Raw genomic sequence first — 12,864 nt, 5'->3', positions numbered from 1 at the left:
TGTGTGTGTGTGTGTGTGTGTGTGTGTGTGTATGCGTGTAGGGGAAGGCACTTCCCTGGGAAAGAAAAGTAAACATTTTCTCTGTCAAAGATAATAAGCTGATATCTCAAACCAACCCATAAAGGGCAAAACCCCAACACTCTGGGGATTTGGGAGTACATATCACCACCCCACCACTCCCAGTCTTCTCCAGAGAGAAGGGTCTCCTACTCGTCCCCAGGGGACATTTCGGTTGCTTCAGAAAAGTTGGGGTGGGTCTTTAGGGAGAGAGGAGGGGCTCAGGAAGAGGAAGGAAGAGGGGCCCTGAAGGGGTAGACTCTAGGGCCAGTTGGCTAGGCCCCAGACTTAAAAAGACTCACTATTGTTTTTGCTCCCTAGAGAGACACCTGCAGCAACTCCATTTGTGAACAATTGTTTCAGAAACAGGAGAAAGGGGACTTTCACAGCTCATTCTAGGCTTTAGCATCAAAATACTTGTGAAGTTCAGCAACTGTTTTTGTTTTGACCAAAAACCCTAAGGGTTTCCCCTCCCAGATTGATTTTTTTTTTTAACTAGGTAAAGAGGCCATTCTCTGCCTCATTTTTTACCTGTTATTCACTGAATGGGTGTTGTCTAAGTCATACTGAGACATGTTAAAGACCTTAGCTTAAAAAGGCCAGGGTCTCCTACTGCGTTCTGGTCCACCTTCAGTTGTCCTGATCTATATCTGGCCACTAGACCCAGGTGGTTCCAGAGAGAGAGTGAGGCTGGTGACTTTGCACAGCCCTCCCTCAGTTAAATCTAATTCACTTGCAAGTCATGGCATCACCTCCCTGATGCCACAGTCTTCTTTGAGAACGAGGGAAAACAAAAACAACAACACGTGAAGTCACTGCATCCTCGCTCAAGGGCAGATGGACTAGGCAAATATCCCAATAGCATAGTTATTTCTTCTTTCCCTTCTCTGTCCCTTGAACTTCCCCAGGTAAACTCGGCTCATTAAATAAAACCCCACTAAAATATACATTTTATTCCTGTCTGACAGGACTGTATGGCCTGTCTGGCAACAAGGGATAGTACTATCTGAAGCTACATATGGTATGAAAGTAGAAAATAATTTAGATTATAAAAAATCAGGAACTTCTAAAGTCTCTACTTGGCACAGGGTCCTCAGGAGGGCACTCGAATGCTTCACGAATGACTATCGGCCACTATCAGAAGCCATTGGGTTTCCTTTGGGTTCTCCCAAAAGGAGCTCCCGAGGTTTGTATATCTGCAGGGCTAGGCCTTGGCTGGGTGGCAGGGAGCCATGACCTGCCATCCAAAGAGAACCTAGGTCACTGACTCCTTAAATGAAGCTGCCAAGCAGCGCAGGGACTGGACCTCTGGAGGGTTTAAACGGTCCAGCTCAGAGTCCCACATATCTCATGTTTTAGACTTGCCCTCTCCTGACTATAGTTCACTCATTTCAGATAATTACATGGTTTAAGGAGGGAGGGGATGGTGGACATATACCAAAGAGAAGGTTTTGGGGGTACCAGCAGCAGCAGTTTTACACAGGCAACTTCAAAAGGAACAAAAAATAACCTTTCCATTGGGTTTAGAAGAGCCATACTCTGCAGGCTTTCCCTCAGCCTTAAGGGGTGTGGAATTGTTTTGTAGCATAATCTTCACGTTTTGACTCTGCCACTAGGGTTTCTATCCACATTCTGGGCTGGGAGCCAGAACTGGGTTCTAATGTCTGCTCTTGGGGGAATTGCTTCCTTAGGCCTCTGTTTCCTCAACTGTCAAAAATGAGAGGGTTGTACTATATGATTTCTGAGGTCCTCTTCTAAATCTGACATTTGAGGATTCTCTAATCCTTCTGGCTCCTTTCCAATTTCATCGATCTTTCTCCTTCTAGCCCATCTGGATCTTGCCCTCCCCTTCCTCACCGTCTCATACATGACTGCTCCCTCCTGCCCTTCTCTGGACCCTTGGAGTCTCTGTGTTAACAATGATTCCCAGGCTATAGCTGCCAGACGCCAGTCACCTTCCCAGAACTGCTAGTGTTTCAAAACTAGATTTATTTGTTTTGAAAAATGTGCCATATGGCGTCTTTTGGGGGAGGAGGGGTGGCACGGAGATTGCATTCTGGAAAGGCTGGAGATGAAATCAAAAAAGCAGGTGTCAAACCTCTACAAAAGGGAGAAATTACAACTTTGGAAGAGGAACTCCAGTCACATGGAAGCCCAGGCTTCTCAAAGGTGGATGGACATGTCATGGACTCGTAGAAAGTCCGAGCTGGGTGTGACCTTGGGACCTTCATCTCACAGATTGGGCCCTAAGACCCCAAGAGGGAAAGGGGCCTGCCCAGGGTCATGAAGCATGTTGGTGGCAGAATCGGAATTGGAATCCAGATCTCCCAATAGCCCAGGGCTCTTTCCACCACACCACATGCCCTTCATTAATATCTCTCTTCCTGAGAATTATAAGGTTCCCATCAGCTCAGAAATGCCATGATTCTATGATCTACTGTTATTTAGAAATTAAAAGAACCATGATTTAGCCCCCTCCCCCACCTAAAACTGATATCCTGCTGCCCAGAGGGCACAGCCTGGCAGCCTAGCAGAGGCACACACTCTTAACCGAAGCAAAGACTCATTGATTATCTTTCGAGGATACCCCCACTCTTCCTTCTTTGACTAGCCGTCTCGCTGCATTGCTTCAATCTGTCTTTCACTTGTCGTGATACTTGCCGGCTCTGTCCCCCAGGGAGCCTCCTGGAATTCTCAGCAGCTCCCACTGACCTCAGCTAACCCAAACCTCACTCCCCAGATCAGCCCCGTCCCAAAAGAGCCCAAAGCACTGTGAACCAAGGCAAGAGAAAAAAGTGCCTTGCAAGGAACATCGGACTGTGGCTCCCAAAACAGAGAGAGATGAAGAGGTGGATGAATGGGTTTAACCAAAGGAGAAAATTAAAAAGTTGGCAGCGATGAGTGAAATGTTTAATTTAAATCAGATTAAATAAAATGAGCTGGATACCACAATTACAGTGATCACTATACAAAATTCACTAAGGACGAGATGTGAGACCCATCTACAGATGGGACTCAGCTACTTACTCATTTGCAAAATCAATGATTATAGAATAAGTTATATTTCTAGTAAATAAAATCACACAATGCTTTAAACATGGCTTGGAAGTCAAAACCAAAAAATAAAAATAAAAACAAACCACCCAAAATGAGCACAACCTTGGCGAGAGAAGCTTGCTGTTCTTTTGAAAACTCTTTGTTCAAATCCTTGAATGGCTATCAAGAGATCAGCGACTGACACAAATGTGTTTAGGAAAAGTCCCCCCACTGAAGGCTGTGGGGTTCAGGGCTGCCCCTGCCCCCGAGATTCTGCCACTAAGCTTCCCTGGCTGCCTTACACTCTTCTCTCCAGCTGGTTTCAAAGTTCATGACCTCAGGGGACATTCCAGAGTATGCTCCCTCATCTATATTGGGAGGTTTACTAGCCACAAACTCCACAGACATCCTGTTTTCAAAAACCTTAAATAAGAGGGTTTCCAATAGGAAATTGTCAACATGTACACACATACATACACACATACACACACACGCATACAAACACACACACACACATGCACACTTCTCCAAGTGTGGGAGAATGTTTGCTCAGAAGCATACTAAGTCTAACAGACCAAGAACTCAGACTTTGCCCAAATCAGACATATGACTTCAGTAGGATGAGCAGAGCAGGGGAAGAGGTCTGTCTCCTGGGGGAGTAATGTGGATAAACCAGACCCGACAGGTTCTGCAAGGCAGCTGAATACTGGAACTGCCTGGGAGTGCCTGGCAGCACAAAGCCTCGGGGACTTTTCATCTGCTGGTCACCGAGGACCCTTCTCGAGACTTCTTACTCGACTCAGCCACAAACCTCCCATCCCCTCCTTGTTGTTCCCTGGTCAAAGGGAGCCAAGGATTTTTGAAAGGGATTCAAACTGCATCCCCATCTTCAGTATATTCATGTTTTCCAAAGATTCAGCAGCTCTGGAAGTAATAACTAAACATTCAGATACTGTTTTAAATTTCACAAAGCACTTCACATACATGATCTCATTTGAGCTTCACAAACAGCCCTGGGAGGTAGGTACTACAGGTATTATCCCCATTTTATAGCGGAGACTGTGGCCCAAGGTCACTCAGCTAGCTAGTAAATGTCAGAGGCAGGATTTGAACCCAGGTCTCGCTGAGAGCAAATCCATCATGCCATCTACTAAGCCATATTGCCGCCAAAGGAAGAGAAAGGAGTAGAAATTGCTCATGGCCTTAAAAAAATCTTGCCCTTTTCCTTCATTAAGAAAATGAATTTCATTTAAAAAAAGAATCTATGGCTGGGAAATGCTGATAGGATGGCTCTTATTGAGTCCAATTGCAGCATCTTTGACGTGTACATAGTAAAATCACATTCATTTTAAAAACAAAAAGGTTTGCAAAAGAAGTGGAGGGATTCCTGAGCAGAGTTTGGGGAGATGCTTAAGCTACTTATTGGCAATTAAGCTGTCTTCAGGACGCAGCTCAGCGATGCCTGTTCTCATTTTTGCTCATAGGGACTCTGCCCCCTATTGCACAACACAGTTTCTGGCTACTTTTTGTGGGCTGGGGGCTTGCCTGCTGCTAACTTCTTCAGCTTTGGCAGGAAGGCCCAATGCCTGGCTCCCTCTTGGTCCTCCATGCCTGCCTCCCCCACTAGGGCCCGCAATGCTCTCACTGCCATGTTCTCACATGAAGGGCCAAAGGTCAAAGTTCTGTTGGAGGGTCTTTCCCCTGTCTCATGGCACCCCCTCCCCCAAACCCCATTCTAGGCCTCAACACTCCTGGGTTAGATCTAAGAAAGAGGGGAAGGCTGCACGCACACTTTTAGTGCTGCCTGGAAATCCCCTTTGGAAATGTTCATCTAATGAACTCGTCACCAGTTCTTAAAATAGAGTCCCTACCAGGGAGCCCTCCCCTTGAGAGGGGCAGTACAGAAAAGATAATACAGCCTAATGAGTTACTCTAAAGGTTACTGAGTTGCATCCACCCCTAGTACCAGGAGGGCAGACAAACCAATCACAAATGGCAGACAGTGGCTGCTCGGATATTTTTTCAGCTCAATGAATTGTTGTGTTGTGTGTGTGTGTGTGTGTGTGTGTGTTTAAGAATGAAAAATAATACCATCAAAGCAAAATATCCCACCCACACACACACAAACCAAACAATCTTTTTCTCCCAAGCAACACAAAGCTCTGGGCTAGGGTGGGAAAATTGGCAAGGAGGGTGTGCAGCTGGGAATGGGGCACCTCCCTCCATGCTCTAGACAGCAAGAAAAATGGATCTCTGTGGGGCTCCCTAGGATACCCAGAACAACGGTGAGTCTCATAGATCCACATTTCTGGGCTGAACCTTTGGAGCTGATGGAAAGAAACTGAATCCCAACCTAAAACCAGAAAACAACTTTGCTGTATCATGTTTGACTTTTAACCAAGAAGGATTATAAATTAATCAGTGTCCCAAACTAGTGCCAGCCTTAAAATGAAAGCCATCCCACCTCAGCCTTTTTAGGTTTGCCTGTTTTCTATTACTGTATACAAAGACCTAACCAAAGTCCCTTACCCAATCTTTTAGATTAAGGACTAACCAGACACCATGGGGAAGGAGGAGGTTATCATCCAGTTTCCCTTGAACCAAACACTCCAGTTCCAGATGTCAATCCTGAACATCTGGACCTCAGCATGTAGTCGAGTCTGTTGATATCACTTGACCAATGGACAGACTCCGCAGAAAGTCTGGCCACTTCAGGAAACAAAGTAAATGGTTGCAGCTGGTTTTCAAAAAAGAAAATGAAAGGAAAGGAGAAAGAGAAACCTTTGCCCCCTCCCTCGAATCAACTTCGCTGGTGCAAGGTAAGAGGAGGGGAATGCACCAGAGAAATTGAGCAAAGCCAAGTACGTGTGCTCGAGTCTTTAGGGCCTGTGCTGGACAGCAGGGCGGAATGGCGTACCTAGAGTCCTGAGCAGGAGGGGACCGCTCCCAAGCATGACCACGACAATCCACCCATCCCGTCCTGCTCAGTGTTGGTGCCCATAGTTGATTTGGTCTTCAGACTGCTCCAACACGTCCAGCATTTCTTCGATGATGGCTTGTAGGGCCCGGCCCAACTGGTCTGCGTTATAGGGTTTTCCTAGCGGAGGGACATGCACAAATGCAGATCTGCCATGGCTCTGGTATAAGGAGGTGTAGTAAGTAAAATCACAGAGGTACCTAAGGTTTGGTGAGAAGAAAGGAGGGAAAAAAAGGAGAAATACACCAGAAGATGTTTAGTGACCAGAAATTAAAATTGAATGTAATGAGGAGTCAAATAACCTAAGTCAAATGGATGACTCAGGATGGATGAGCCACTCGGGGGGGGGCGGTTTAGATGGGCAAAAGGGAGGCATTTCCCCACTGGGATGGTATCAAGGTGGTGCATGTATACGTTACAGTCACGGAGATTTTTAAACATGTCTATGGACCCCGTGGACCTCCCCTCAATTTTACATAGGCCTCAAATGGAGGTTAATTACTCTGGTCTGCACACCTTTAGACTCAAGTCTTAGTTTGGTGTTTGAAAAAGTCTGTAGAAGAGAAGACTTTGAAATTATTTCTATTTCAAATATTGTACAGGCTTTTCAGTAGGAAGGGAAAGAGAAGGGAATAGTGCCTATTATGTGCCAGGAAATATTATATCACTTGATGTTCACAACAATCCTAGGAAGTAGGTACTGATACTAATAGGTGGGGATACTGATATCTCCATTTTGCTACTACTATTACTACTACTACTACTACTACTACTACTACTTAACATTTATATCACACTTACCATGTGCTAAGCACTGTGCTAAGCTTTACAAATACTGTCTCATTTGATTGAGCTTTACAAATATCATCTCATTTGATCCTTACAACAAACCTGGGAAGTAGGTGTTGTTATTATCCCCATCTTATAGATGAGGCAAATGGAGGTAAAGTGGCTTGCCCAGGGTTACAAAGCTAGGAAGTGTCTAAGGCTGGATTTGAAGTCAGGTCTTCCTGACTCCAGGCCCAGTGCTCTATCCACTGAGCCACTGGCTGCAGTGGGAGGAGAGAAATAAGATTTATTCTAATTGGCCCTAGATGGCCAAACTAGAAATAATGAATGGGAGCTGCAGGGAATTGAATTTTGCCTCCTGATACAGAAGTTCCCACTATGGAACTTCCCATAATGGAATGGGCTGCTTCAACAGGTAACAAATTCTCTGTGACTAGATGTCTTTAGAGAGGCTATGTGACTGCTTATTAGCAATGTGGACAAGAGTCAGGGCAGACTACATAGGTCTCAGGCCCTTTCTAAATCTGAGTCTGTGATTCTACAAAAAAGGGGATGGGCTGCTCTTAGAGGAGAAGATCAGCCCTAGGACATCAGATGACTCCAAGTTGCCCCTAATAAAAATTGTAAGATTATATGATTTATGATACATGATCATAAAGGCATCTAGTCAAAACCCTTCATTCTATAGGTGAGGAAAGTAAATGGAAGGCTGGGGCAGGCTGTGCCCCACGAGCTCTGTGCCTACCTGCCAGCATCCTGGGATATGGTCACTGTGACATCTAGGCCCAGGGTGGTCACTCTCTTGCAGACGGCGTCCATGTCGATGATGGAGTCGATGGATTCCGGCCCATTCTCTACGCAGCAGTGGGAGCCAGGACAGAAAAGGCAGTTGTCCAGCCCTTTGTATCCACTGTTATGGCCACACTTTTCCAAGGTAACTGTGGTTGCCATGCCAGACACCCCTACATGGACGACCAGCTGCAGAGGAATGATGCACTTAACAGTAAAAGGAACTAGATAGAGTTAGATAGATTTTTCACTCTTTGTTTCAGTCTGAACTTGAGGAATGGTTGGAGTCAGTAGTAGGGCTGGGGTAAGTGTGAAATATTCATGGGACCTAGCATCCAGCTGTGTGACCTTGCCTTGCTAAGTGGAAGAGGCCATAAGATGCATCATGGAAGTAGAGTTTTTTAGGAGGTCAGGCAGGGTCTTTCACCTAAGATAACATTGTAATAACTAGCAAAGCCTGGCCCAGTGCTGAGATCCATGAGAAAGGGAGTAGTTAGTCCAAAAAGCCAAACTATGCCAGCCTCTATGATTTGTTTTGAGATAGCTTAAGATTTCAGGACTCCATAACTTAGCTTGCTGTCCTTTCTAAATTGTCTGGTAAGTTCTGGCTAAAATATTACTAGTAGAATTACAAATGGATACCATCTTTTTGGAGAATAATTTGGCAGCATGCAAGAGTTATAAAAATAATCATACTCTTTGGGCTATTTTTGGGACTATACTATAAGAACAACATTGAAAACAAAAGCATCAACCACTCGACAACAGATGGTTCAGAAAACAGCAAAACAAATTTAGTCCAAGTGAGAAAGAGGTTAAGAAAAAAAAAACTTGGGATATGTTAAAGTAACAGAGCATCATGATACAATGAAGAGTAACAGTCATGAGGAATATAAAGAAATATGAGAAGTCATGAAATAACAGATGAAGGAAGCCAAACCAGAGATACACAGGCTGCAACTGTATACAAAGAAACAGGCAAGGACTGAGTGAAAATGCAGAGACAAAGGAGGGGGACACGCACAGGGGTCTGCCAAGGGGGCACTGAACTCTGACACGGCTCGGCTGGCTCAGGCAGAGTATTTCAGGCCTTCATCAAGAGTTTGACCTCCTGCTAATACGCCACATCTATTGGGGACCAATTACGGATTCACATTCAGAATGCTTAATCATGACTGGAAGAAGACATAATTCTTGGTTTCAGTGTAAATCCCAGCAGATACTTTTTACTGTTACTCCTGGAAGTAGCGATCTTAACCTAATACATCTTACAACAATACTTCACCCCCTTCATCATGACACAGTAAATGGTCTGTGGGAGAGGCTGTGGCTGAAAAATTCATTACCTGCTTCACCTAGTGATAAGCCCTCCTCAATTTAGGTAGTCTAGTCCTCAGATGACAGACACAGTTCACTGTACACAAAGCTGTTCCCGCTAAAGCTTAAGTTCCCCTGGTACAGCCTTTGAGAACTCCTCAGTGGTGGGAAGAAATCAGTGGTACCCATGCCAGGCAAAGGGATTACTAAATTTGGACTTTTCAGGCCTTGCTTGGGTAGGAGAAGGTATATTTTGGGGACACCTTCCAGCACTCCTTAAGTCTTACCACACAAACAATTCCACCAGCCTGAAGTCTAAGATTGGAATGTGCTGGTAAGGCACATGACTGTGAATCCAAGAAGAGGTGTGTGCCTTCAGTGCAGATGCTGAGAGATGGAATGTGCCCCAGGTCTATCCATACTACAATGGCATGTAGAATCACTTTTGGATTCCCAGCTATTGCAATGACATTGTAAAATCTGGGCCCTGGGGAGGGGTTAGGATTGAATATTGAGGAGTCAATTACAATTTGGGGAAGGCTCTGTCTAGTATCTGGGGAGGGGGGAGTACGGGGAGGTGGGGAGAAGGGACTAGTTTCCTCACTCACTTGAGGACTGTGTTTTTCCCACAGGGCAGGTATAAGCCTCTGGACTGTTTGGTATTCCACAGGAATTTCGTACACATGAAGGTCCACGCTGTCTCCCAGTCCCAGCTTTTCCAGCTCCTGAAAAGGAATGGAGATAGTTAAAACTAGACTCACCTTTCCTACAAAGAAGAAGAATCTGGGGCTGGGAGGGAAAAGACAATATTAGATATGTTCCAAACACTACAGAAATGGTACCTTATTCCCAGAATATTTCAGAAATTTCAGAAACAAAGCCACTGATAACACTGGACAAATTTTTTTTGGGGGGGACGGGGATGGGGCAGGGGAAAAGGAAAACAAACACTAGCCTTGGGCTGGTCTAGACTAGACTGCTGCTGAGGTCCCTTCCAGATCTGAATTCTGGGATTTGCCAATATCCTAATCAATCTTTTTGGGCAATGTGAGTCATACTGCACACGTGGGTAGAGAAGTAAGAGGGTCAGAGCGATCTGCATCAGCTCAGGGAAGACATAACCACTGTCTTTGAACACCTCCTGGACTGTCAGAAAGGGGCGCAGGTTTGTTTTGCTTGGCCTAGAAGAGTAGACTGAGGTTCAGTGTGTGAAAAGTACAGGGCGGCTCAATGTGAGGAACTCCTGTTCTTCCTTCTCACTTCCTGACTTTTGTCAAGGACGCCACCATTCCCCATCAGCCAGCTTTCCTGGCCTGCCTAGGCCCCCTCCCTGCCTGCTGCCAATCAATCAGCTGGCGGTCCATTCTCCCCGCTGCAGCTCTTGCACCCAGCCCTGTCCTTCCATCACATAAAGCCGCCACCCTCGTTTCAGGATCTTATCACTTCCTGCCTAAACTATTTCTGACTTCACCATTCTCCACACAGCTTCCAAGCTGATATTCCTAAAACTCTGCTCTGAGCATGCCACATCCCTTAAGAAACTCCAGCAGTTTCCTATCACCTCTAAGATAAAATACAAACCAAGGGTGTCTAAAGCCCTTAGCAGCTGGGCTCTTGCTACCAATCCCAAGCCTATTTCCACATTTTCTTCTCCTCACTTCTGGTCATTCTTCATATATAACATTCTTCATATATAACATTCTGACTCTAGCCTCCACACCTTTGCACAGGCTGTATCCCATGGCTAGAATACACCCCAGCTTCCTTCCTGCTCAGTTCAAACTTCATCTCCAGTATGAGGCCTCCCGTCTCCCCAGCTTTTACTTCCCCTTCCAGGAGTTACTTTTAATATATTTATCTTTACTTGTCTGTGAGCATGTTGTTTCTCTTCAAGTAGGACATAAGTTTCTGTTTTCATTTTTATCTTTTTATCCTCAACACCTGGTACAGAACATGGAGCACAGTAGGTGCTTCATATGTGCTCATGGATGGGTTTGTGCTGGTTAAACTTGATGTTCTCAGTACCCTCCATTCCATCTTTCAGCTTTGGGCCTTTTCCCCATTTTGGGAATTCTCTCTCTCTCTGTACTTTCTCCTTTCTCTCTTTTTTCTTTCTTTCTTTCTCTCTTTTCCTTCTCTCTCTCTCTTTCTTTCCTTCTTTCAAAGAAAAAATTAAGCATGTGCTAAAACTTTGCATGAAGTGCCAGGTACAAATAGAAAATTCAGATAGTCCTTGCTCTCAAAGAACTCACATTTATGAGGGCATACAACACAATGGGTAGTTTGTAGATGTATTTCAGTTGTAGAAGTCCCACAGTTCCCTCATCCCCAAAAGAAAGCAGCTCTACTCGTCTGTGCACACGCTGTATCTCCCAGCTGCAATACAAACTCCTTAAGGGTAGCAGCTATTTCTTTCTTTCTTTTTTCCGAGGTGGAGAGTCTTTTTAAAAATCTCCATTATGCCTTGCTAATAAAGTTTTTTTTAATTAATAAAGTTTTAAAAATAATTTTAAAAATTTTAAAAAGCATTTTTTAAAAATTGATTCTTACATTGCCTAAAATTTTCTCCATATCCTTCTATTCCCTCCTATCAGAAAGTGACCTCTTATAACAAATAATTTTTTTTTTCAAAAGAGGAAAAAGTCCCCAGTAAAACCAATCAGCAGACTGAAGAAATGTGCCTTTCTCAGTGACTTTCCCACTGTCGGACCCTCGCCTCTACAGAGTGGTAGGAGGAAGTGTCTTCTCATATCTCTCTTTTGGGGCCAAGTTTGCTCTTTGTAATTTTGCCACACTGAGTTTCAATTGCTTTGTGGCTGTTCTCCTTTCTTATTTACACTGTTACATATACACAGTGTATGTTGTTTTGCAGCTCTGCTCACTTTACTCTGCATGGTTGGACTCCTCCTTCCTTGTTCATCACGTTTGTGATTTCTTGAGGCACAGTAGGAGTCCATTATGTTCACTTGCCATAATTAGTTTAGCCATCCCCAATCCATGGTATTTACTTTGTTTCCAGTTCTTTGCTACTACAAAAATATCAAAATTTCTTGGTGTGTATGGAGTCTTTCTTTTTGTTGGTGAACCCTCTGGGGATATGCCAAGCAGAGAATGCTTGTTGAATTAATCTGAATCAGATCTGTCCAGTGACTTTAAGACCTTCCCCAAAGCTCTAATTTACCTCTCCAGCCTTATCTCCCCTTCAATACTGCGTGCTCCAGCCAAAACAGGCTACTCTCTATCTCCTGGGCTTGTCCTACTACCTCTTGTCTCTGCTTTGACTGATGTGGCAGCCCTCCACGTCTGAAATAGATAGCTCCTCATCCTTGCCCCCAAATGCCCAAATCTCTGCTAAAGCTCCTTCCTTCCAAGCCTACCTTACAGGTCACCTCCTTTATGAAGCCATCTCTAACACCCCCAGGGGAAAGCAATACCTCCCTCCCCCCTTCAAATTTCTCACAGTGTAGTCCTATATCCCTCCTTTGTACTTAGCTCAGACTCTTAAAGAGGATATAAAAGAAAATCTTAAGAACTGATGGACTCTGAATACAGATCAAGGCATACCATTTTTTACTTTATTTTTTTTTACCTGTATTTTCTTTCACAACATGACTAATATGGAAATGTTTTGCATGACTGCACATGTATAACCTATATCAAATTGCTTGTTATCTCAGGGAGGAGAGAGAGAATTTGGAACTCAAAATTTGAAAAATGAACGTTAAAAACTTTTCACATATAATTGGAAAAAATAAAATATTAGAAAAATCTCATCTTACTCTCCTGTATTGTAGTTATTTGTTCACATTTCCTTTCCCCATTAGATAGCAGGCTGTATGAAATAAGTGACTGCATGAGCAAAGGGACTGCATTATACTCGTCTTTCTACTCTTAGGGTA

General features: G+C 44.3%; 1 protein-coding gene across 1 annotated transcript in view; it reads right to left on the bottom strand.

Annotated features, from left to right (window-relative positions):
* Positions 1–4,138: 4,138 nt before the first annotated feature.
* The window catches only part of PGPEP1 (pyroglutamyl-peptidase I), a 32,383-nt gene continuing 23,657 nt past the window's right edge, over positions 4,139–12,864 (bottom strand). Inside the window, exons 3-5 of the mRNA XM_027853099.1 lie at positions 9,574–9,690; positions 7,605–7,837; positions 4,139–6,270 (exon numbers count right to left, since the gene is read on the bottom strand). Of these exons, the coding sequence (XP_027708900.1) occupies positions 6,078–6,270; positions 7,605–7,837; positions 9,574–9,690 (543 nt within the window). The 3' untranslated portion in view covers positions 4,139–6,077. The remainder of the gene's footprint in view (positions 6,271–7,604; positions 7,838–9,573; positions 9,691–12,864) is intronic.

The sequence above is a fragment of the Vombatus ursinus genome, unplaced genomic scaffold (assembly GCF_900497805.2).
Source record: "Vombatus ursinus unplaced genomic scaffold, bare-nosed wombat genome assembly UNPS02009918.1, whole genome shotgun sequence".
NCBI classification, from domain to species: domain Eukaryota; kingdom Metazoa; phylum Chordata; class Mammalia; order Diprotodontia; family Vombatidae; genus Vombatus; species Vombatus ursinus.
Note: the sequence above shows the minus strand (reverse complement) of the source record. Positions and strands in the feature narration are given on the sequence as shown.